The following is a 22,434-nucleotide window of genomic DNA, read 5'->3' on the forward strand; positions in this document are numbered from 1 at the left end:
CAAATAAAATGAAATCCCGCCGGCGCCAGCTGTTTTCACAGGCTGCCGGCGGGATTTGCACAACGCCGGTTTTTTACGGGCGGGAGAATTCGAAAACCTGCGGGAGCGGAAATAACGCCGCTTCCCGCCAATTCTCCGACCCTGCGTGAGGTCGGAGAATCCCGCCCCAGAGCAGAGCAAGAGGCCTTGCCCCCTGATCCGGCAGTTCCTTCGAGATAAGTATTTGTTTATTTAGCGGTAGGAATAGTTTAATCCTCTTAGCGTGTGCATGGGTAGTTTTATTATTGTATTATAATAAACTCAGTTGTTTGAACTTACTAATTGGTGTATGATTTTATTGCTTTGAACTTCACCTTGAAACTTGTGGCGGTATCTTAACAATAACTGGCGACTCCAGAGCTAAGTAACAAAACAGAGCCAAATTGAGTGTTAAGCACACTCACCCAGAACGAGCAACACCATCTTGCCACTTGTCCCCTCATTCCAAACTTATTTATCAGTCTATTGTGGGGCGCCTTATTGAAAGGCCTTTGAAAATCCAGATAATCTACATCTACTGCATTACCATTGTTTACTTTATCTCCTCAAAGCAATTAATAAGGTTGGTCAAGCAAGATGTTTCTTTTACAAGCTAATTATTCATCAACATATTTCTAGTTTCTGGATGCTCTTCAATTCTCTCTTTTAGTGGGAATTTCAGTATTTTTCCTACCACTCTTGTTAAGTTGCTTGGTTTATAGTTTCCTGGACATGTTCTGTCTCCCTTAAAAATACAATAATTATTTTAGCCATTCCCCTGGCACTAAACCTATTTCTAAAGATTTAATAAATATATGTAGTTGTGCTTCTGTTATCTCTTCCCTAGATTCTTTTTAAATCAGTGGATACAATCTATCCGGACCAGGGCTATATCCTCTGAGTTTGTTTAGCTTCTTCCATACATTATCTTAAAGCAAAAGAAATGCACTTCCCATTCAAATGCCAGGTCTACCTGTTCTATACCCCTGGTAAATACCAAAATGAAATATTGATTTTATATTTCTGCCACCTCTCTATCATTAACTGTGGTATTACCCTGTTATCCCTTAATGGTCCCACTCCCATCACAGTTTTCCTTTTTTTAATTGATATGCCAATAAAATATTTTACTATTTCATGTTCCTTAATAATTTAATAGTTCCTCTTTACTTTCCTAATCTAAAAATCGCTTCTAATCTCTTATGTTCCTCTTATCATGCCCTCCTCTGCTATCTTAAACTACATCTTTTTCCTAACTCTCAATTGTTCTGTCTTTATTCATCCATGAAGCTTCACCTGTTTAGTTTGCCCTTTCCTTATAATGCTGTAGATAGTTTTTTTTAATAAATTTAGATTACCCAATCATTTTTTCTAATTAAGGGGCAGTTTAGCGTGGCCAATCCACCTACTCTGCACATTTTTGGGTTGTGGGGGCGAAACCCACGCAGACACGGGGAGAATGTGCAAACTCCACACGGACAGTGACCCAGAGTCGGGATCGAACCTGGGACCTCAGCGCCGTGAGGCGGTTGTGCTAACCACTAGGCCACCGTGCTGCCCTCTGTAGATAGTTTTAAACGTTTCCTACTATTATTATTTTACATTGTTGCCAATATTGTCCATTTTACTTTTTGAGTTCTATTCTCAACGAGTCAGAATCCGTTTTTCTCCAATCTATTAATCTGTTTTTTGTCATACTTATGCCCTCTCTTCACCTTAAACCAGGTTGTATTAGTCATTATTATCCAATGTTATTTACTTTTAATGTTGTTACTTTTATTTCTCTTATCTGCTCTGGTTCATTTAATATTTGATTTAGTAATGGTGAATTGTCCCTTGTTGGGCTTTTTACATATTCAGTTAGAAAGGAATCCTGGGACAGCACGGTGGCCAAGTGGTTAGCACAACCGCCTCACACGGCGCTGAGGTCCCAGGTTCGATCCCGGCTCTGGGTCACTGTCTGTGTGGAGTTTGCACATTCTCCCCGTGTCTGCGTGGGTTTCGCCCCCACAACCCAAAAATGTGCAGAGTAGGTGGATTGGCCACGCTAAATTGCCCCTTAATTGGAAAAAATAATTGGGTAATCTAAATTTTAAAAAAAAGGAATCCTGGGCCAGCACGGTGGCACAGTGGTTAGCATTGCTGCCTACGGCGCTGAGGACTCGGGTTCGAATCCCGGCCCTGGGTCACTGTCTGTGTGGAGTTTGCACATTCTCCCTCTGTTTGCGTGGGTTTCACCCTCACAACCCAAAGGTGTGCCGAATACGTGGATTGGCCATGCTAAATTGCCCCTTAATTGGGAAAAAATAATTGGGTACTCTAAATTTATTTTTTAAAATGAAAGAAATCCTGAGGGCAGCACGGTGGCACAGTGGTTAGCATTGCTGCCTCATGGACGCCGAGATCCCAGGTTCGATCCCGGTTCTGGGTCACTGTCCGTGTGGAGTTTGCACATTCTCCCTGTGTTTGCGTGGGTTTTGTCTCCACAACTCAAGGGTGTGCAGGGAAGGTGGATTAGCCACTTCTCAGAGTTACAAAGCCAATACACAGAGGACAGTGCAAGCCCTTAATCCATCTCCTCGCTTGCCCTTGCTTGACCCAAAAAAACAATTCAAACTGAATCCAATTCACGTGCCTACAAAAGGGACGATCTAAGCTGAAAAAGGCATTGTACCTGATCTCGGACTCGATCTTAACCAAAGTTATTCATGGTGTCTTGGCCAATCTTTTTCCCTCAATAATATCACTAAAACAGGTCATTACCTCATTGTTATTTCTGGGACCTCACGGTGAACAAATTAGTTACCTGCATAACAGTGACTACATTCCAAAAGCATTTAATTGGCTGTAAATTGCTTTGGGATGTGCTGGTTGTGACAGGTGCTATATAATCACATTTTCTGTCTTTTTTCCCAAATTTCTTTAGTTTACCTTGCCATGAGGATTTGGGACACTAATTCTAAACCGCACAATTGGCTTGAAATTTCCAGCTCATTCAGAAGAATGTACCTGTACAACACAAACCCATGTAATACAACACTATGTTTACGTTTCATTTGCCATCCAATCCAGGCACAGTTGAGTAGTTCAATAACTGACATTACATTCAAGCATGGGCAAGTACAATGAAATGCAAAAATATAGGTCACTGCTACTAACATGCACCGCAGACTGTTTTGCCAAGCGCAAAGTAGAAGTAAAATAGATTTGCATTTATATAGTGCCTTTCATGATCACAAGACGTCACAGAGCACTTTACAGCCAATTAGATGCTTTTGAAATGATAGGAAATTTTCACACAGCAAGCTCCCACAAACAACAATTCAGAATGGTCAGATAATCTGCTTTTGTGAATAGACTAAATAATAATTTCAATAATTTTTGCATTATAAATTTTACAGAATGTTAATGTCCATTACTAAATAAAGTGTTCCATCTTTTCGTATTTTGAATTATGTTTTAGCTTACATATAAAGACTCAACTGAATATTTTTAATCAATGGGCAAATCAAATTTTCTTACATTGGGACAGCTATTGTTTTAAAAACATTTTATTAGAGTATTTGTAGTTTTTGTGATAATAACAATAACAGCAACATAAACATGGTACATAAAACATTTCCATCCCTATCACGTCCTTCGCACCCCAATCCATGAAACAATAGCCTAACCCCCCTCTAGATTTCTGCCTCTGCTGACATTTTAATTTTCTCCGAGAAAGTCGACGAACGGCTGCCACCTCCGGACGAACCCTAACATTGACCCTCTTAGGGCCAACTTTATTTTCTCGAGACTGAGATACCCAGCCATGTCACTAACCCAGGTCTCTAATTTTGGGGGCTTCGAGTCCCTCCACATTAACTGTATCCGTCTCCGGGCTACAAGGGAGGCGAACGCCAAAACGTCAGCCTCTCTCGCCCCCTGGACTCCTGGCTCTTCCCACACTCCAAAGATCGCCACCTCTGGACTCGGCACCACCCATGTTTTAAGTATCATGGACATAGCTTTAGCAAAACACTGCCAAAACCCTCCAAGCTTCGGGCATGCCCACAACATATGGACATGGTTTGCTGGACCTCCCGCGCACCTCTCACACCTGTCCTCTATCCCAAAGAACTTGCTCATCTGAGCCACCGTCATGTGTGCCTGGTGAACTACCTTAATTGTATCAGGCTAAGCCTAGCACATGATGAGGATGTGTTAACCCTGCTTAAGGCATCTGCCCACAGACTCGCCCCTATCTCTCCCCCTAGCTCATCTTCCCACTTACCTGTGGGTCACTGTGCGGAGTCTGCAAGTTCTCCCAGTGTCTGTGTGGGTTTCCTCCGGGTGCTCCGGTTTCCTCCCACAGTCCAAAGGCGTGCAGGTTCGGTAGTTTGGCCATGATAAGTTGCCCTCAGTGTCGAAAAAGGGGGTCGGTGCAGACTCGATCGGCCGAATGGCCTCCTTCTGCACTGTATGTTCTATGTTATCCTTTAGTTCCTCTATCTGGGTTTCCTCCGACTCCATAGGATCTTTGTAGATATCTGATACCTTCCCCCCTCCCTCCATGTTCTGGAAACTACCCTGCCCTGTATCCCCCGTGGTGGCAGGAGCGGGAAGGTTGGAACCTGCCTTCTCAGAAAATCCCGTACCTGCAGATATCTAAACCCATTCCCTGCTGGCAATTCAAATTTCTCCTCCCAAATCCTTCAAGCTAGGGAAGCTCCCGTCTATAAATAGATCTCCCATCCTCTCAATTCCTGCTCTCTGCCACCTCCGGAACCCTCCATCCAGCCTTCTCGGCACAAAGCGATGGTTGTTGTAAATCAAGGCCCAGACCGATGATCCCTCTGCTCTCCTATATTTCCTCCACTGCCCCCAGACTCTCAGAACCGCCATTACCACCGGGCTTGTGAAGTACCGGGCCGGGGAGAATGGGAGAGGTGCTGTTACCAGTGCCCCCAAACATGTGTTCTAACCGATGCCGCCTCTACGCGCTCCCACGCCGAACCCCCCCACTACTCACTTCCTAATTATGGCTATATTAGCCCCCCAGTAATAGTTGCTTAAGTTTGGCAGCACCAACCCACCCTCCCCTCGACTACGCTCCAACAACACTTCTTTCACTCGTTCACACCTGCCCACATAAAGCCCAAAGTTACCTTATTCACCCATTTAAAAAAAGGTCCTGGGGATAAAGATGGGGAGACTCTGAAAGACAAATGGAAATCTGGGGAGAACCGTAATTTTCATGGTCTGCACCCTCCCGGCTAGTGACAGAGGGAGCATGTCCCATCTCCTAAAGTCCTCCTTCATTTGTTCTACAAGCCGGTACAAGTTAAACTTGTGCAATATCTCCCATTCCAATGCCACCGGGATTCCCAGATAGTGAAAGCTCCTTCCGACCATTCTAAACGGCAGCTTTCCCAATCTCCTCTCCCACCTCCTCACCTAGATTGTGAACATCTCGCTTTTCCCCATATTCAATTTATACCCGGAGAACCTGCCAAATTCCCCTAAGATCCGCATAATCTCCTCCATCCCCTCTAACGGCTCCGAAATGTATAGGAGCAAGTCATCTGCATAAAGCAAAACCAGATGCGCCACCCTCCCACCCCCGGACCATACCTTTCCAGTTCCTGGAAGCTCTTAACGCCATAGCCAATGGCCCCATGGCCAAAGCAAATAACAGCAGGGACAGGGGACACCCTGGCCTTGTCGCTTGGTGCAGTTTCAAATAGCCCGACAACTGCCGATTCGTATGTACACTTAATACTGGTGCTTGATACAGCAACCACATCCAATCAATGAAACCCTGACCAAACTCGAACCTTCCTAACACCTCCCACAAATAATTCTACTCCTCCCGATTAAAGGCCTTCTCCACATCCATCGCAACCACCTCCATCTCCCTCCACTCTGAGGGCATCATGATAACTTTTAAGAGCCTTCTAACATTGACCTTGAGTTGCCTGCCCTTTACAAACCCCGTCTGGTCTTCCCCTATCACCCCGGGACACAATCCTCTATCCTTGTGGCCAGTACCTTAGCCAGCAGTTTGGCATCCACATTCAATAGGGAGATTTGTCTGTGTGACCCGCATTGCTCAGGGTCTTTCTCCCGTTTCAGAATCAATGAGATTGAGGGTTGCGACATTGTTGGGGGAAGGACTCCCCTCTCCCTTGCCTCATTAAATGTCCTCACCAGCAGTGGGCCCAATATATCAGAGTACTTCTTGTAGCATTCCACTGGGTAGCCGTCCGGCCCCGGGGCCTTGCCCGACTGCATGACCTCCCACCTCCTCACCTAGATTGTGAACATCTCGCTTTTCCCCATATTCAATTTATACCCGGAGAACCTGCCAAATTCCCCTAAGATCCGCATAATCTCCCCCATCCCCTCTAACGGGTCCGAAATGTACAGGAGCAAGTCATCCGCATAAAGCGAAACCAGATGCGCCACCCATTATTTCCTCAATTTCAATTGGGTCTTCCGGCCCTTCCACCAGTTCTTCCTCCACCCTCGGGAACCTCAGCTGACCCAGGAACTGCCTCATCCCCTCCACCCCAGCCAGGGGTTCCGAATCACATAACTTGCTATAAAAGTCCTTCAACACCTCATTCACCCCCACTGGGTCCAGGACCGAATTCCCATACTAACCCGCAGATCCACCCAATGTGGGGCATGATCTGACACCGCGATTGACAAATACTCAGTATCCACCACCCCCAGCAGCAGAGCCCTGCACAGGATTTTTAAAAAATCGATCCGAGAATATACTTTGTGGACATGGGAGAAAAAAAGAAAACTCCTTCACTCTTGGCCGTCCGAACCTCCATGGGTCTACTCCCCCCATCTGCGCCATAAACCCCTTTAATTCCTTCGCTACAGCTGGCACCCTAACCCCCCCCCCCCCCCCCCCCCCCCCCCCCCCCCCCACCGATTAGCCATCACCCTTCTTAGGCCAACCACCAGCTCGCGTCTCTCGCCTTCTCAGGCCTGCCTTCGGGCCTCTGCGGTCCTCAACCTTCCTTTTGTGCCCTAGCAACAATTCCTCCCCTGTTAGGCAGAGCAGCTCTCCCCCCCTTAGTAACAGCACCAGAAACCCAACCCCCCATATCAAACTTTACACCTGCTCATCCCCCACTGTGCTTCCGTGAGCTAGCTAACCTAGCCAGCCTGGTAGCTCCCGCCCATGGCACCAGGCATCCTACCTCCCCATTGTTCTCTCTCCTCCCCCAGCTTGGACATACACATTCAAAGCATCACAGTCCCCAGTAAGTAAACAATAGAAAAAACCCCTCCACCCAACTTCCAATGGAACAGAATTAACTTACATTTCTGAGCAGCTGCTCAAACATCTTATCACAATGAAAACCAAAGAAAAAAGGAAGGGGCAAACAAAAATAACTGCTTGTTACAGAGATATTCAAAACAACATGGAAGTGATTTTGACCGAATCACCACCGCAATGCCCTGCCCCAGGGTTCAGTGACTTTAATCATCTGCTAGCCGTTTGTCCTTGATAAAGTTCATAACTTCGTCCGGTGCTTCAAAATAAAGTTCCTGGCCTTCAAACCCGACACAAAGACGCACTGGATACAACATCCCGAACTTCACCCTCTTCTTGAAGAGGGCCGATTTTGCCCTGTTAAATCTGGCTCGCCTTCTGGCCAGTTCTGTGCCCAGATCCTGGAAGATGCGCAACTCACAGTTCTCCCACTCGCAGCTTGTACTTGCTTGGCCCAGCACAAAATTTGTTCCGTGTCCAGGAACCGGTGCATTCGCACCACCATCGCCTTCGGTGGTTCATTCGCTTGTGGCTTCCTTGCAAGAGATCTATGTGCTCTGTCCACTTCCAAGGGCCGCGTAAACGCCCCAGCTCCCATCAACTTTTCCAGTATACTTGCCACATATGCCCTCGCATCTGAACCCTCACTGCCCTCAGGTTCTGTCTCCTGGACCTGTTCTCCAAGTCCTCCAAATTCTCCTGCAACCTTTTCTGGTGGTACTTCATCAGCCCCACCTCGACCTCCAAAGGGGTTAAATGGTCCTCTTGCTCGGGCACCTTTTCCTCCACCTTCTGCATCGTCCGTCTGTGGGTTTCTAGACCCTGTTCCACCCAATCGATTGATGCTTTAATTGGGTCCAGCGTATCGTTCTTTAGCTTGGCAAAGCTCTCCTCAAAGAACTTCACCAGCTGTACTGTCGACACTGTGCCACCGCCATGCTTTCCTGCGCTGCCGGCTCTGCACGTGTCTTTCTTGCTTGACTATGTTGCCTTACACTTGCCACTTCTAGTCCACTGCTCTATACACTGGTGGGGGATTTCCCCTCACTCCACCGATTTATCAAGTGAAATTCCGAAAAAAAACAGGAGAAAATGTCCAAAAGTTCCATCACAAGCTGGAGCTACCAAATGTGCGACATTCTACTCCATGGCTGTCACCGGAAGTCGGGACAGCTACTTTTAATATCTAACATGGATGTGGTCTGGTAAATAGCTGTATATGGTATTGCTTATTATTTCTCAAGCCATAAATTTGATGGCAATTTCTTCCAACTGCAAAGGTCAACAAATTCAGGAGATCAGAAAATTTTGAATGCAAGTTCTTAGAATTAAAACAAATACATACTTATCTCTGCAAATCTTTAGACAATTGACCCAGTAGTGCACATTGACTGTTGTGATCCTTTCACTTTTCACATATGCTTCTAAGCTGTCTCCATGAAAGCAAGGTCTCTCTGAGTTGCCTTCACTCCAATTGAACCTGAAACTGGAAGGTCCTCCTTTTTCCATTGTTTGATGGGAACTGTTGAGTCTAACAAATTGCTTCTTAAGACTGTGGATCATACCTACAATAAATTTAAAAATAAAATAACCTTAACTTTAAACCAACAGAAGACAACACTCTTAGTTAAGTGGTAACTTCTGGCTACCAACACATTTCAAAATTTTGCAATGGATTATTTGCTCACAAGTTCTGCGATAGTAATCCTCATTTCAGGCACCATGATTTCAGACAGCAGGCACGTTCTGCATGAGGGAAGCAGGCAGGTTCTGCATGAGGGTAGCAGGCAAGTTCTGCATGAGGGGAACAGGCATGTTCTGCATGAGGTGAGCAGGCAAGTTCTGCATGAGGGGAGCAGGCAAGTCCTGCATCAGGGGAGCAGGCAGGTTCTGCATGAGGGGAGTGGGGTGGAGGTTTGGTAGCCTGGAGAAATGTGTTTCCTTAATGTCCCAAGACTTTAACAACAGGGCTCTTTTGTCTTCTCTAGGATTCCTGCCGGCTGACAGCCTGATTGATAAGCTGGAGATCTTTTGGATATGCCTGTAGCCTATGAGAACAGTTGGTGCAGTGAGAGACGGGAGAACTTGTGGGGGGTTGTGGACAGAATTGCAGGGGGTGGGGGGGTTACTGAATGCAGATGGAGAAGAAGCAGACTGATCACGGGGTGGGAGGGAGGGGGGATACAAGGTTGAGGATGTGCAATGTATATGGCTTGTTGGGCTGGATCATAGAATCATAGAATTTACAGTGCAGAAGGAGGCCATTTGGCCCATCGAGTCTGCACCGCTCTGGGAATGAGCACTCGACCCAAGCCCACACCTCCACCCCATCCCTGTAAACCAGTAAGCACTCCTGTTTCTGTCCGCTCACAAGCAATGCTGCAAAGGCCCTCAATGCATGAATTCATCCCCTCTCACTTCTGTCTTCATAAGTCTTCCTGTCTGTGGTTAAAAATAGAATGACTCAAAAATAAGATACCCTGCCTTATTATGTTTAAATTGCTAACCCGTAGGGGCGGCACGGTGGTTAGCACTGCTGCTTACGGTGCCGAGGACCCAGGTTCGATCCCGGCTCTGGGTCACTGTCCGTGTGGAGTTTGCACATTCTCCCCGTGTCTGCGTGGGTTTCACCCCCACAACCCAAAGATGCGCAGGTGGGTGGATTGGCCACACTAAATTGACCCTTAAATGGAAAAAAAATATTTGGGTACTCTAAAATAAAATAAAAAAATTACCAACCCGCTTCCTGGGAGTAAATTGGGCAGCCACCTTTTGCTAAAATCAAAAAATGGGCAAGCCTGAGAAAGGTTTGTTTCCTGTCCCAGATTCTCTGGATTTTTAACCCCCGACTTGACCCCAACTCACCTGCTTTTGGGAGTTCAGATTCAGCCTCTTGCATCAATTTCAAACCCATCCAGGTCAACTGTTCCCTCCAAATGGCTAGGGAGTAAATATACTGTTTGACATAGCACCAAACCATGAGCCACAAAAGGCTTGATCTCCAGTGGGATCAATTCAAGTGTGCTTTACTCGTCGAGGCTAGGGAAGGGTTTGGTGGGTCAGGCCAGTGTCCTTTTTCTTTACCATTAACCAATCAACCCTGATAAAATGTATGCATGTGGATGTCAGCTATGAACAACAGGCTCAGCTAAAGAGCCTTCCACAATCAAATATTGGGGCAGTGCTCAAATATTGCAGCATCTGAAGTCATCATTACCAGGGCAATATATCAAATAGATATCCTTTTACTAAGTTAGTGTAAAGAGCTAGTGCCTTCACAATGGAAGAGGAGAACACGAGGAGTAAAACAGAGCTTCACGTCTGTGATGGCACAACAGCCTATAACTTAGCTCCAACTTTACTCAGTTACCCCCGACTAGAACAATATATATTTATCCAATTCCCCAAGCAGCCACCGTTGTGGGCTGAGCGGAAATGTTAATTTGTGGCAGACAGTTAGTTTTGTACAATAGATCTTCGCCCTATCCTTAAAGTCGATATTGTCCTATTGCTATAATCTAGTCGTGCCCCAGAATCCTCAAAGATCCTGCACACGCACCTAAAGTTATACAAGAAAGACATGCATGTTTCAAAAACATTTAATCAGAAACAAATATACAAAATAAATCAACTTACGTTTCCTTTTGTAGATTACGGACTTGTCTTTTATAGAAAAGAACAGTGGCTTTTCACATTTCCACATGTGCCTGTGAAATCCAATGTATATCTTAAGCAGTGCTTTTAGACAATTGTTATAATTTAATTTCATAGCCATATTTTCCCTATTACAAAATCCACCATTATTATGTGTCACCTTGTTACTTCGGTAATTAAAAATAAAGTTCCCAGAGTCCCAGGTTACCATGGCTGCTTTCTCCTTTGAGGGGGAGAGCTGACTGATGGTGCTTTAACCTGAGGATCACCACACTTCAGGCGAGGGGCAAATTTGAGAAGGAGAGTCTTCATGAATAACCTCTTAAGAAACCAATAATCTGCCAGTAACAATAATAAATGCATTTCTAGTGGAGGGGTCTGGTGCGGGGTGGGGAGGAGCACCGAGTGTCACTTTACGCAAATGACTTGTTGCTATATGTGGCGGACCCAGTGGGGGGAATGCCGGAGGTGATGAAGATTCTTAGGGAATTTGGGGGCTTTTCAGGGTACAAGCTCAACCTGGGTAAGAGTGAGTTGTTCGTCATGCACCCGGGGAATCAGGAGGAGGGGATTGGTAGGCTCCCACTGAAAAGGGCAGGGAGGAGCTTTAGGTACCTGGGAGTCCAGGTGGCTAGGAGCTGGGGGGCCCAACACAAACTTAACCTCACTAGGTTGGTGGAGCAAATTGAGGAGGAGTTTAAAAGATGGGACATGTTGCTGCTGTCGCTGGCGGGCAGAGTGCAGTCAGTCAAGATGACGGTGCTCCCGAGGTTTTTGGTCCTGTTCCAGTGCCTCCCCATCCTTATCCCGAAGGCCTTTTTTAGGAGGGTCAACAGGAGTATTACGGGATTTGTATGGGCGCATGGGACTCAGAGGGTGAGAAGGGTGTTTTTGGAGCGGGGCAGGGATAGGGGGGGGGCTGGCGCTGCCCAACCTCTGTGGGTACTATTGGGCTGCCAACGCAGCGATGGTGTGGAAGTGGGTAATGGACGGGGAAGGGGCAGCATGGAAGAAGATGGAGATGGCGTCCTGTGTGGACACGAGCCTGGAGGTGCTGGTAACGGCGCCGTTGCTGCTCCCTCCAACGAGGTATACCACGAGCCCGGTGGTGGCGGCTACCCTCAAAATCTGGGGGCAATGGAGATGGCATAGGGGGAGGTGGGGGGCTCGATGGAGTCCCCGATAGGGGGGAACCACCGGTTTGTTCCAGGGAGCATCAATGGCGGGTTTCTTGTCTGGCACAGGGTAGGTATTAGGAGGTTGAGAGACCTGTTTGTGCATGGGAAGTTTGCGAGCCTGGGTGAGTTAGAGGGGAAGTTTGGGCTCCCCCGGGGAACATGTTTAGGTACATGCAGGTTAGGGCGTTTGCCAGGCGGCAGGTGGAGGGGTTCCCTCTGTTGCCCCCACGTGGGGTATGGGACAGGGTGCTCTCGGGGGTGTGGGTTGGAGGAGGGAGGATTTCGGATGTGTACCACGTCATGCAGGAGGTAGATGAGGCCTTGGTGGAGGAGCTGAAGAGTAAATGGGAAGAGGAGCTGGGTGAGGAGATTGAGGAGGGGACGCGGGCGGATGCCCTGGAAAGAGTGAATTCCTCCTCTTCTTGTGCGAGGCTTAGCCTCAAACAGTTCAAGGTGCTACATAGGGCCCACATGACCGGAACGAGGATGAGTAGGTGGGGGGGGGGGGGGGGGGGAAGATATATGCCGGGTGCTTATCTATTTCTTTTGTTTGCAGTTACTGGGGTGGGGGGTTTGGTTTTGGGGGTTATTGTGTTTTTCTTTTTTTTTGTTGTTAATACTGTTTTCTTGTTGATATTTTCTGTTTTTGATATTTTGTGAAAATCTCAATAAAAATTATTTAAAAAAAAATAATAAATGCATTTCTATTGGACAAGGATAATCCAGTCATTTTATTTCCCAGCACGTGATGAAGCACTCTGCAAGTCAGATGTGTGCCATCAATTACTTCCACTGCCAAAATTGACCAATATGACTGATTTTATAAAGTTTAGTATTTCCTGGAGAAAAAAACCCTTAAAAACAGACTCAACAGCTTGTTGCAACTGAAATCTCCAATAAGATTATGGATCAATATAATTTTAAAAACCAAGGGTAGCATTATCCCATCCTACCCGGGGGCTTCGTGGCAGGCAGGAGTGGCGAATCTAGTGGAAGCCATAAAAAAAAAATCAATCTCCCCGTCATGAAAACAGTTTGTCATTCTCCCAATGGCGGGTTGGGTTTCCCACTGACTAGTGGTAAGAAAGCCATTTGCGTTCTTACCATGTCATGAATGCTCATTACATGTACTGCTCACTGAAATAATGTGCCACCTTCAATCATGTTTCACGCCAGTCTGAAACACATTGAAAGGGGTTGGAAGAGAAAGGGAAACAATGGCAGCCAGAGAAGACACCGAGGGATGGGAATTTGCAGCCCAACAAGGGAAACGGAAATGCTGACAAACAAGGGAGTGGATGGGAGACAACAGGTATGATTGGGAGGGGATGCACACAGAATCTGAAATCGGAAAGTGCGGAGGGGGTGGGTTTACCGCGGCACAAAAGGGATGGGTCACAAGACTCATTCAGGGGGTGGAGAGTATTGGAAAGGATACAGTGTAGTGAGCAGTCATGCAGACAACGGGGAACTCATTGAAAGTCAAAGGCCTTGATCTGGGGCCAGTAGTTAACACTGAGAGAGTAGAGAGGCTCTATAGGCTCTCAGCCAGGAGTGAGAGTGTAGACTGTTCTTGGTTCTGTGGATCTCACAGTCAAGAATGACAGTGAAGAGAAGGTCCTGTGTGTAGTGGGCCAGGGAGAGACAAGGGCAGTGTGCTCAGTCAGATAATGCAGCTTAATATGCAGTGCATTTTCTTTCTTTTAAATGTTTCCAATTAAGGGACAATTTAGCGGGGCCAATCCACCTACCCTGCATATCTTTGGGTTGTGTGGGTGAGATCCTCGCAGACACGGGGAGATATGCAAACTCCACATGGACAGTAACCCGGACCCTGACCAGTGAACCTGGTTATGAGATGCAGCTACAGCCTGTATCAGGGATGCAGACATTGAGAGAGACAGTGCTGAAACAATGGAAAACCACCATATTGCACTCTCGAACTAATGGCGCAGTTACAAATGAAAAGTAGAAGCCAATTTTTACGGGAGGGGTCTGAGGATGTGTGGGAGGAGGGCACCGCTGGACTAAGGGGTCCTTTCTGGGCCTCTAACTTGTTGGGGACACAAGACTGAAACTGAATCACAGCTAGGAGAAAGGAGGAACAATTCAAGAAGCTAGCCATTGGACCCATACCTTTTTAGCATAGTGTAACAGGGAAACGTAGGAGTCACTGGCTTAACATAACAGTCGCTGCATTCCAACATTAATACACAGGAATGTGACATTTGGAAATGAGGGCAGCCAATAAGGAGGCAGAGGTGCTGCCTATCTGGCATCCCATAATGAAAGACTTCTATGTGATGTCCAGGATTGGCATTCACAATGAGCCAGTCATTACTCGTGAGCAATTTATTGTCAATGAGTATGCCAGATGTGAGATTGCACCCCCGAAGACTGAGTTGTGGCTTGCGGACATGTCGAGTTTCCTGGGTATGGAAAAAATTAAGTTTGCCTTGAGGGGATCTGTACAGGGGTTCGCCCGGAGGTTGCAATCATTTATTGACTTCTGTGCGGGAGAGTGAGCGTCAGCAGGGGTGGGGGGTTAAGAGTAGAGTAGAGTAGGAGGGATAAAATGGCGGGTAGTACCGGTGGGAGAGGAGCGGGCTTGTGCAGTATGTTACGATTGAAGTATTGCACATTTTTGCCTTTTTTGCTTTCTTTCTGTAGATGTCTGTAACTGTTTACAAAGCCAAAAACTACCTCAATAAAATTGCTTATTAAAAAAAAAGATGTGAGATTGCAGCACTGAGCTAGATGAGTCATGCAAAGGAACAAGGAGCAGAAGTAGGCAATTCAGCTCTTCAAGCCAGCTGATCTCTTCCTAGTCTCAAATCACGTCATTCAAAATTTCTCAAACCTCGGGATGGCATTTTGGTCACATCAATATGTATGTTAGCGCCTCAAACACAAGGCTGCATCAGCGACTAGGTTAGTAGGTTTTTAGAAGCTACTGCAGACCATTATAGTTGCTTCTGGCTCAAGATTGAGTGTGTCACCATTTTCAAATATTATTCATTTATTAACCTGTTCAATCTATAATTTCAGAGTAAAGGACAACATTTATGCACCCAGGGCTCAATGCTGTCTTTGTGAAGGTTCTAAATACATTGGAGGGGGAGGCCGTGAAGTCAGAGGCTGCTCCCTAGCTGTGGCCTTAAAAGTCATCATTGTTCGTTTGTCTGCAGATTGTTCCAGGGATCCACAGGGAACTGCTGTCGTAACTCGCGGTCCACCACCTGTCACAGATACCCTCTACAACAAGGCACAGTACTATGTGATGTTTATATTCGATGAAATTTGCAAGGCTGCTTGATTCATTAAGTTTATAGCTATCTCAGGCTTCCCTAGAGTGCAGGGTGCAATCAACTGCACCCATGTGGCTTTTAGACTTCCATGGCAGCGTTCCTAATGTTTGTCAGCAGGAAGGCTCTCATTCCATCAATATACAACTGGGCTGCGATCATTGGAAACACATAATACATGATAGTTCCAAGTACCCTGGGAGTTACCATGACTTATGCATCCTGAATCACTCTCGGGTGCCTCAGATATCGATGGTCCTGAGCATCAAGCGTGTCTGCCTTTGAATAAGGGGTACCCACTGAAACGCTGGTTCATCACACCCAATCATTGGCCTCAGAATGCTTCAGAGGCGAGGTACAAGCAGCTCATAGCTCCTCACGGTCCCTAATCAAGCAGATGATCAGCATTCTGAAAATCTGGTTCTGATGTCTGGACTGCTCTGCATTGCAGTATATTCCTGATAGTTTCCTGCATCATCATCATGTGTTGCACCCTTCACAACCTGGCACTGTAAAAGGGAGATCCCTTGCCAGAAGGGGCAATGTAGGACAATGAGAGCTCCTCGGACAATGAAGAACAGGACGGCCAGGAACCTGGAGGCTGAGGGTCAGCTACCACAGGACAATGTCATTGAGCAAGCACGATGTGGGAGATGTGCCCGTGCCACTTTAATTGCTACAGGGTTCCAGCAGGAGTAAACTAAAGGCAAAGGGAGATGGCCACTTTCCTCCTGTACCTGAATGCCATTCCATTGCAATAAACAGAATATCCAAGCAGTCACAAAGAATTCAGCATGCAGACTTGCATCTACCATCCTAATGATTGACCAGGCAATGAATAGATAAGCAGCAACTTGTATGCGCTTGTTCCATAGAATTCCTACAGTGCAGAAAGAGTCCATTCGGCTCATCAAATCTGCACCAACCTTCTGAAAGAGCACCTTACCTAGGCCCACTCCCCCACCCTATCCCCATAACTTCACCTGGACATCCCTGGACACCAAGGGGCAATTTAGCATGGCCAATCCACCTAACTTGGACATTTTTGGACTGTGGGAGGAAATAGGAGTGCCTGGAGGATATAACACAGACATAGAACATAGAACAGTACAGCACAGAACAGGCCCTTCGGCCCTCGATGTTGTGCCGAACATTGTCCGAAACCAAGATCAAGCTATCCCACTCCCTGTCATTCTGGTGCTCCATGTGCCTATCCAATAACCACTTGAAAGTTCCTAAAGTGTCCGACTCCACTATCACAGCAGGCAGTCCATTCCACACCCCAACCACTCTCGGGTGAGTAAAGAACCTACTTCGGACATCTCTCCTGTATCTCCCACCCTGAATCTTATAGTTATGCCCCCTTGTAACAGCTACATCCACCTGAGGAAATAGTCTCTGAACGTCCACTCTATCTATCCCCCTCATCATCTTATAAACCTCTATTAAGTCGCCTCTCATCCTCCTCCGCTCCCAAGAGAAAAGCCCTAGCTCCCGCAACCTTTCCTCATAAGACCTATTCTCCAAACCAGGCAGCATTCTGGTATATCTCCTTTGCACCCTTTCCAATGCTTCCACATCCTTCCTATAATGAGGTGACCAGAACTGCACACAATACTCCAAATGAGGTCTCACCAGGGTCATGTACAGTTGCAGCATAACCCCGCGGCGACATAGGGAGAACGTGCAAACTCCACACAGAGACACCCGAGGCCAGAATTGAATTTGGGTCCCTGGCGCTGTGAGGCAGCAGTACTAACCACCGTGCCACTCTGGGAAGTGAAAGTTGATACAACAGCGAGAGTGCTGTGGCACCTTTCTTGATGCAATTATCGTCACATTAATGAGAAACAAAAAGGTTAGGTGGGGTTACTGGGATAGAGTTGAGGTGTGGACTTAAGGGAGGTGCTCTTTCCAAGGGCCAGTGCAGACGCGATGGACTGAATGGCCTCCTTCTGCACTGTATATTCTATGATTCTATGAACTACAGTCACCAGTCAGATGAGGACATGTTTGGGGATATCATCCTCCCAACCAACTTTTGTCATTTGGCACAAACACTGAGAAGACAAAACTATTGCTAATCCTGCAAGGTCACGAGTTGCCCTCACACAATAATATGTTGTGTGGAAAAAAGGTTACAAGTGCGTTAAGTATATATTTTAAATAAAGATTCTAATCCAGCTCCATGACATCACACAAGGGTCTGGGAACTACCTTCAGTGTGGCTGATCTCACATGAATGTGAATCTCACAAAGAGAGCCTATCACTGAGTGGGAGGATGGTTAAACCTTGACACAAGAGGAATCATATGTACATAATCACAACGCCTTCAAAGGACTAAGCCCTTCACATACACATCAATGTATTAACAGAGGAGCAATATTTATACAGTGGTTGCACACCCATGGCCCAAATGCAATATAAACATTTTTTCATTTTCCTATAGCTATCACGACACCTGGGTGCAGCTCCGACATCTGGAGCAGATGTGGAGTCAGCCTGCTAACAGCCACGTCCTGATGTCTGTGATGATCTTAGCGGATGTCCTCTAGTGGCCCAAGGCATAGAGGGTCCCGGGCTGATTAAGGGTCTCCTGCTCAAGGGCAAATGCACCCTTGTCGACCTGAGCAGCTGGAGCAGATGGGGTCACAGGCAGATGGCATTGGGAATCGCTGGACACCCTGGGAGTGTCCCGAGTGAAGGCCACTCAGTGTCTGGCTGTCGGTCCTCCTCCATGTGGGTGACCGAGGACCCCTTCACGACTCTTTGTGCTGAAGGCGCACCTGGAGGGAGGCTGGGATATATTGTCCCCCTATCGTCTAGACATAGATTTTGTCCATAAGTGTGTGAGATCAATCGAGTCCAGGGCTGTGCACAAACCTGATAGACCAAGGTCGCCATGTTGGTCACCAACCTTCCCATGGTGGCCTCAAGGCGTTGGCATGTTAGAGCCAAGATATGAGATAGAATGTGGATGGGCTCCTCTATTCTTCGTTCTAGTCTGCTGTGTGACTGCTTCATCTCTGCCTGATATTCTGCCGCCAGTTGCATCTCCAGTGTTGGGTGGTGGATACTCGTGTCCCTGTTCACAGTCAGTGGGTTTGGGTGGGGGAGGGGGACAAAAAGTCAAGTTATGGGGAATGTGTAGTGTTTTTGAAGGATTATGTTCACGTATATATATGCCCTGGTTTGAATAAAAATATATATTTTTTAAATGGTTCTGAGAGATCCCGAAGGAGAGTAGCCCTGTAGAGTACAGGTGAGAGTCTGATATTGGACTGAGTTGAAAGATGACTTTCCCTAGCTGAGCCGATAAGATCATTCATCATCTACCTTCTAAGGGCAGCACGATAGCACACTGGTTAGCACTGTTGCTTCACAGCGCCATGGCACCAGGTTCAATTCCCACTTGGGTCACTGTCTGTGCTGAGTCTGCACGTTCTCCCCGTGTCTGCGTGGGTTTCCTCCGGGTGCCCCGGTTTCCTCCCACAAGTCCCGAAAGACGTGCTTGTTAGGTGAATTGGACATTCTGAATTCTCTCTGTGTACCCGAGCAGGCGCTGGAATGTGGCGACCAGGGGATTTTCACAGTAACTTCATTGCAGTGTTAATGTATGCCTACTTGTGACAATAATAAAGGTTATTATTATTATTTATTGGATGTTGTTGTGGGTGCGGTGACCAGCCTTGATGGCTTTTGCTTTGGCCTCTCAGGCCAGGAAGGCAAGGTTGATATGCTTCTTAGAGTTGTCCCTGGGATAAAGCACATCCGTATACTATCACACTCCTCAGATCAAGGCCGTCAGGGCTGGTGGGGTGCAGCTGAGTGTCTTGGAGACAGCTGGGCTGGAGAGAGTGAAACGTTTGTGGTCAGGTGGCATTTAAATATGGTGCTCGGACCTTTCATCTGCCCCGCCAGTACCTGGTGGGGGTCAATCATTTCTCACACCGCCAGGTGATTCAGAGAGCTACTTGCCTGTGCTTAATTAATGACCTTCCAAGTGGAGAATCATGCTTGATTTCCCAATATTCCAACCAGTGGGATGTGTCGCAGAACGCACCCACCACGGCACCTACCTTCATAAACAGAAACCTCTGCCCCACTAGTCGGCTCTGTTGAATCAACAAACTCAACATTGAGTTCAACAACTGCAGATTATAACCTCATTTTGTCAGCTAGAAACTATTAGTAACAATTGTGCTAACGCCATTTACGCAATCTCTCGTCCCATCTTTGACCATGCACTCGAGAACACTCTCCTTACTCTTTTCATGCCTACTATTTGCCTCACAAACTTTTAAATAAGTTGCAAATCCATGTCTTCCGTGAAGTTTTATGTGACTTCCTCTCATTTGTTCCAGAGCGAGGGCAGCATGGTGGCGCAGTGATTAGCACTGCGGCCTCACGGCGCCGAGGTCCCACGTTCGATCCCGGCTCTGGGTCACTGTCCGTGTGGAGTTTGCACATTCTTCCTGTGTTTCGTGGGTTTCGCACCCACAACCGAAAAGATGTGCAGGGTAGGTGAATTGGCCAGGCTAAATTGCCCGTTCATTGGAAAAATGAATTGGGTACTCTAAATTTTTAATTTTTTTTATTTTACCCAGAGCAGCTAGATTAAGATATTTTCAATTAAGCTTTCTTTACTGGTCAATCTTTTTTTCAAAAATAATTTTTGCTGCTGAAATTGACCATCCTCTAACGCTCCGCCAGAAAGTCTAGAAACGGCTGCCACCGCCAGAAGAACCCTTGCACCGACCCCCTTAGGGTAAACTTGACCCTCTCCAGTTTGATAAACCCAGCCATATCGTTGACCCAGGATTCCACGCCCGGGGGCAACGCATCCTTCCACTGCAGGAGAATCCTGCGCCGGGCTACCAGGGACGCAAAGGCCAGAATACCGGCCTCTTTCGCCTCCTGCACTCCCGGCTCTGCTGCTACCCCAAATATTGCGAGCCCCCAGCCCGGCTCAACCCTGGAACCAACCACCCTTGACAACGTCTTCGCGACGCCCCTCCAAAGGCCCTCCAGCGCAGGGCACGCCCAAAACATGTGGGTGTGGTTTGCCGGGCTCCCTGAACACCCGACACATCTGTTTTCTCTGTCAAAGAACCGGCTCAGCCTTGCCCCAGTCATATGCGCCCTATGCTGCACCTTAAATTGAATTAAACTGAGCCTCGCGCAGGAGGAGGAGGAATTCACCCTCCCCAGGGCATTCACTCACATCTCCTCGTCGATTTCCTCTCCCAGCTTCTCCTCCCACTTACCTTTCAGCTCCTCCACCAAGGCCTCCTGCCCCTCCTGCATCACTTGGTAGATTGCCAAAATCCTCCCCTCACCAACCCACGTCCCCGAGAGCACCCTGTCCTGAACCCCCCTTGATGGCAGCAGTGGAAACTCCGCCACCTGCCGCCTGACAAACGCCCTTACCTGCATGGTAAAGGTGTTCCCTGGGGGAAGGCCCAACCTTCCCTCCAACTCCTCAAGGGTCACAATCTTCCTATCGGGAAAAAGGTCCCCCATCCGCCTGATACCTGCCCTGTGCCAGCTCAGAAACCCTCTGTTCATTCTCCCTGGTACAAACCGGTGGTTCCCCCGTTTCGGGGACCAGACTGAAGCCTTCACCTTCCCTCTATGCCGCCTCCACTGCATTAAATTTTGAGGGTAGCCGCCACCACCGGCCTCGTAGTATATCTTGTTGGGGGGAGCGGCAACGGCGCCGTCACCAGCGCCTCTAGGCTCGTGCTAACACAGGACGCCGCCTCCAGCCTCTTCCGTGCCGCCCCTCCCCCTCCATCACCCACCTACGTGTCATTGCCATGTTGGCGGCCCAGTAGTACCCACATAGGTTGGGCAACGCCAACCCCCCCACATCCCTACCCTGCTCCAGGAACACCCTCCTCTCCCTTGGGGTCTTCTGCGCCCACACAAACCTCATAATACTCCTATTGACCCGCCTGAAGAACGCCTTAGGAATCATGATAGGGAGGCACTGGAACAAGAACAAAAACCTCGGGAACACCGTCATTTTGACAGACTGGACCCTGCCCACTAGGGAGAGTGGCAACACATCCCACCTCCTAAACTCCTCCTCCATCTGCTCCACCAGCTTCGTAAAGTTGAGCCTGTTTAGGGCCCCCCAGCTCCTGGCTACCTGGAACTCCAGGTACCTAAAACTCCTCTCCGCCCTTTTCAGCGGGAGCTCCCCAATCCCTCTCTCCTGGTCCCCCGGATGTACTACGAACAGCTCACTCTTCCCCACGTTGAGCTTATACCCGGAGAAGTCCCCGAACTCCCTAAGAATCCTCATCACCTCCGGCATCCGCCACGTACAACAGTACGTCATCCTCCTCCCTCCTGGCTAATATCTTTGCTAGCAGTTTCGCATCCACATTCAGGAGCGAAATCGGTCTATATGACCTGCACTAAAGGGGATCCTTATCCCGCTTCAGGATCAGTGAGATCAGCGCCCTAGACATCGTCGGAGGCAAAGCCCCCCCCCCCCCCCCCCCTTGCCTCATTAAAGGTCCTAATTAGCAGCGGGCCCAGCAGGTCTGCAAACTTCTTATAGAATTCAACCGGGAACCCATGGGGCCCCGGTACCTTCCCTGTCTGCATGCTCCCCATCGCATTAACCAGCTCCTCCAGTCCAACCAGCACCACCAACCCCCCCACCTGCTCCTCCTCCACTCTCGGAAACCTTAGCTTGCCCAGAAAGCGATCCATCCCTCCCTCCTCCACTGGGGGCACTGACCTGTATAGTTCCTCATAGAAAGTCCTAAAAACCCCATTAATGCCCCTCGCACTTCGTACCAGACTCCCTCCTCCATCCCTAACTCCCCCAAGCTCCCTAGCTGCCTCCCGCTTCCAGAGTTGGTGCGCCAGCATCCGACTCATCTTTTCCCCATATTCTTTTTTTAAAAAAATAATTTTTATTAAGATTGTCACAAAATATAAACAACAAAACAATATTAACAAAACAAACCCATGTACACAATTCTCCCT

General features: G+C 47.7%; 1 protein-coding gene across 2 annotated transcripts in view; it reads right to left on the reverse strand.

Annotated features, from left to right (window-relative positions):
* taf1b (TATA box binding protein (Tbp)-associated factor, RNA polymerase I, B) overlaps nucleotides 1-22,434 on the reverse strand; it is a 116,191-nt gene that overhangs the window by 9,422 nt on the left and 84,335 nt on the right. For both annotated transcript variants that reach the window (XM_038800276.1, XM_038800275.1), the window contains exons 13-14: nucleotides 10,928-10,998; nucleotides 8,637-8,856 (exon numbers count right to left, since the gene is read on the reverse strand). In XM_038800276.1, the coding sequence (XP_038656204.1) occupies nucleotides 8,637-8,856; nucleotides 10,928-10,998 (291 nt within the window). The remainder of the gene's footprint in view (nucleotides 1-8,636; nucleotides 8,857-10,927; nucleotides 10,999-22,434) is intronic.

Source organism: Scyliorhinus canicula, chromosome 6 (genome assembly GCF_902713615.1).
Source record: "Scyliorhinus canicula chromosome 6, sScyCan1.1, whole genome shotgun sequence".
NCBI classification, from domain to species: Eukaryota; Metazoa; Chordata; class Chondrichthyes; order Carcharhiniformes; family Scyliorhinidae; genus Scyliorhinus; species Scyliorhinus canicula.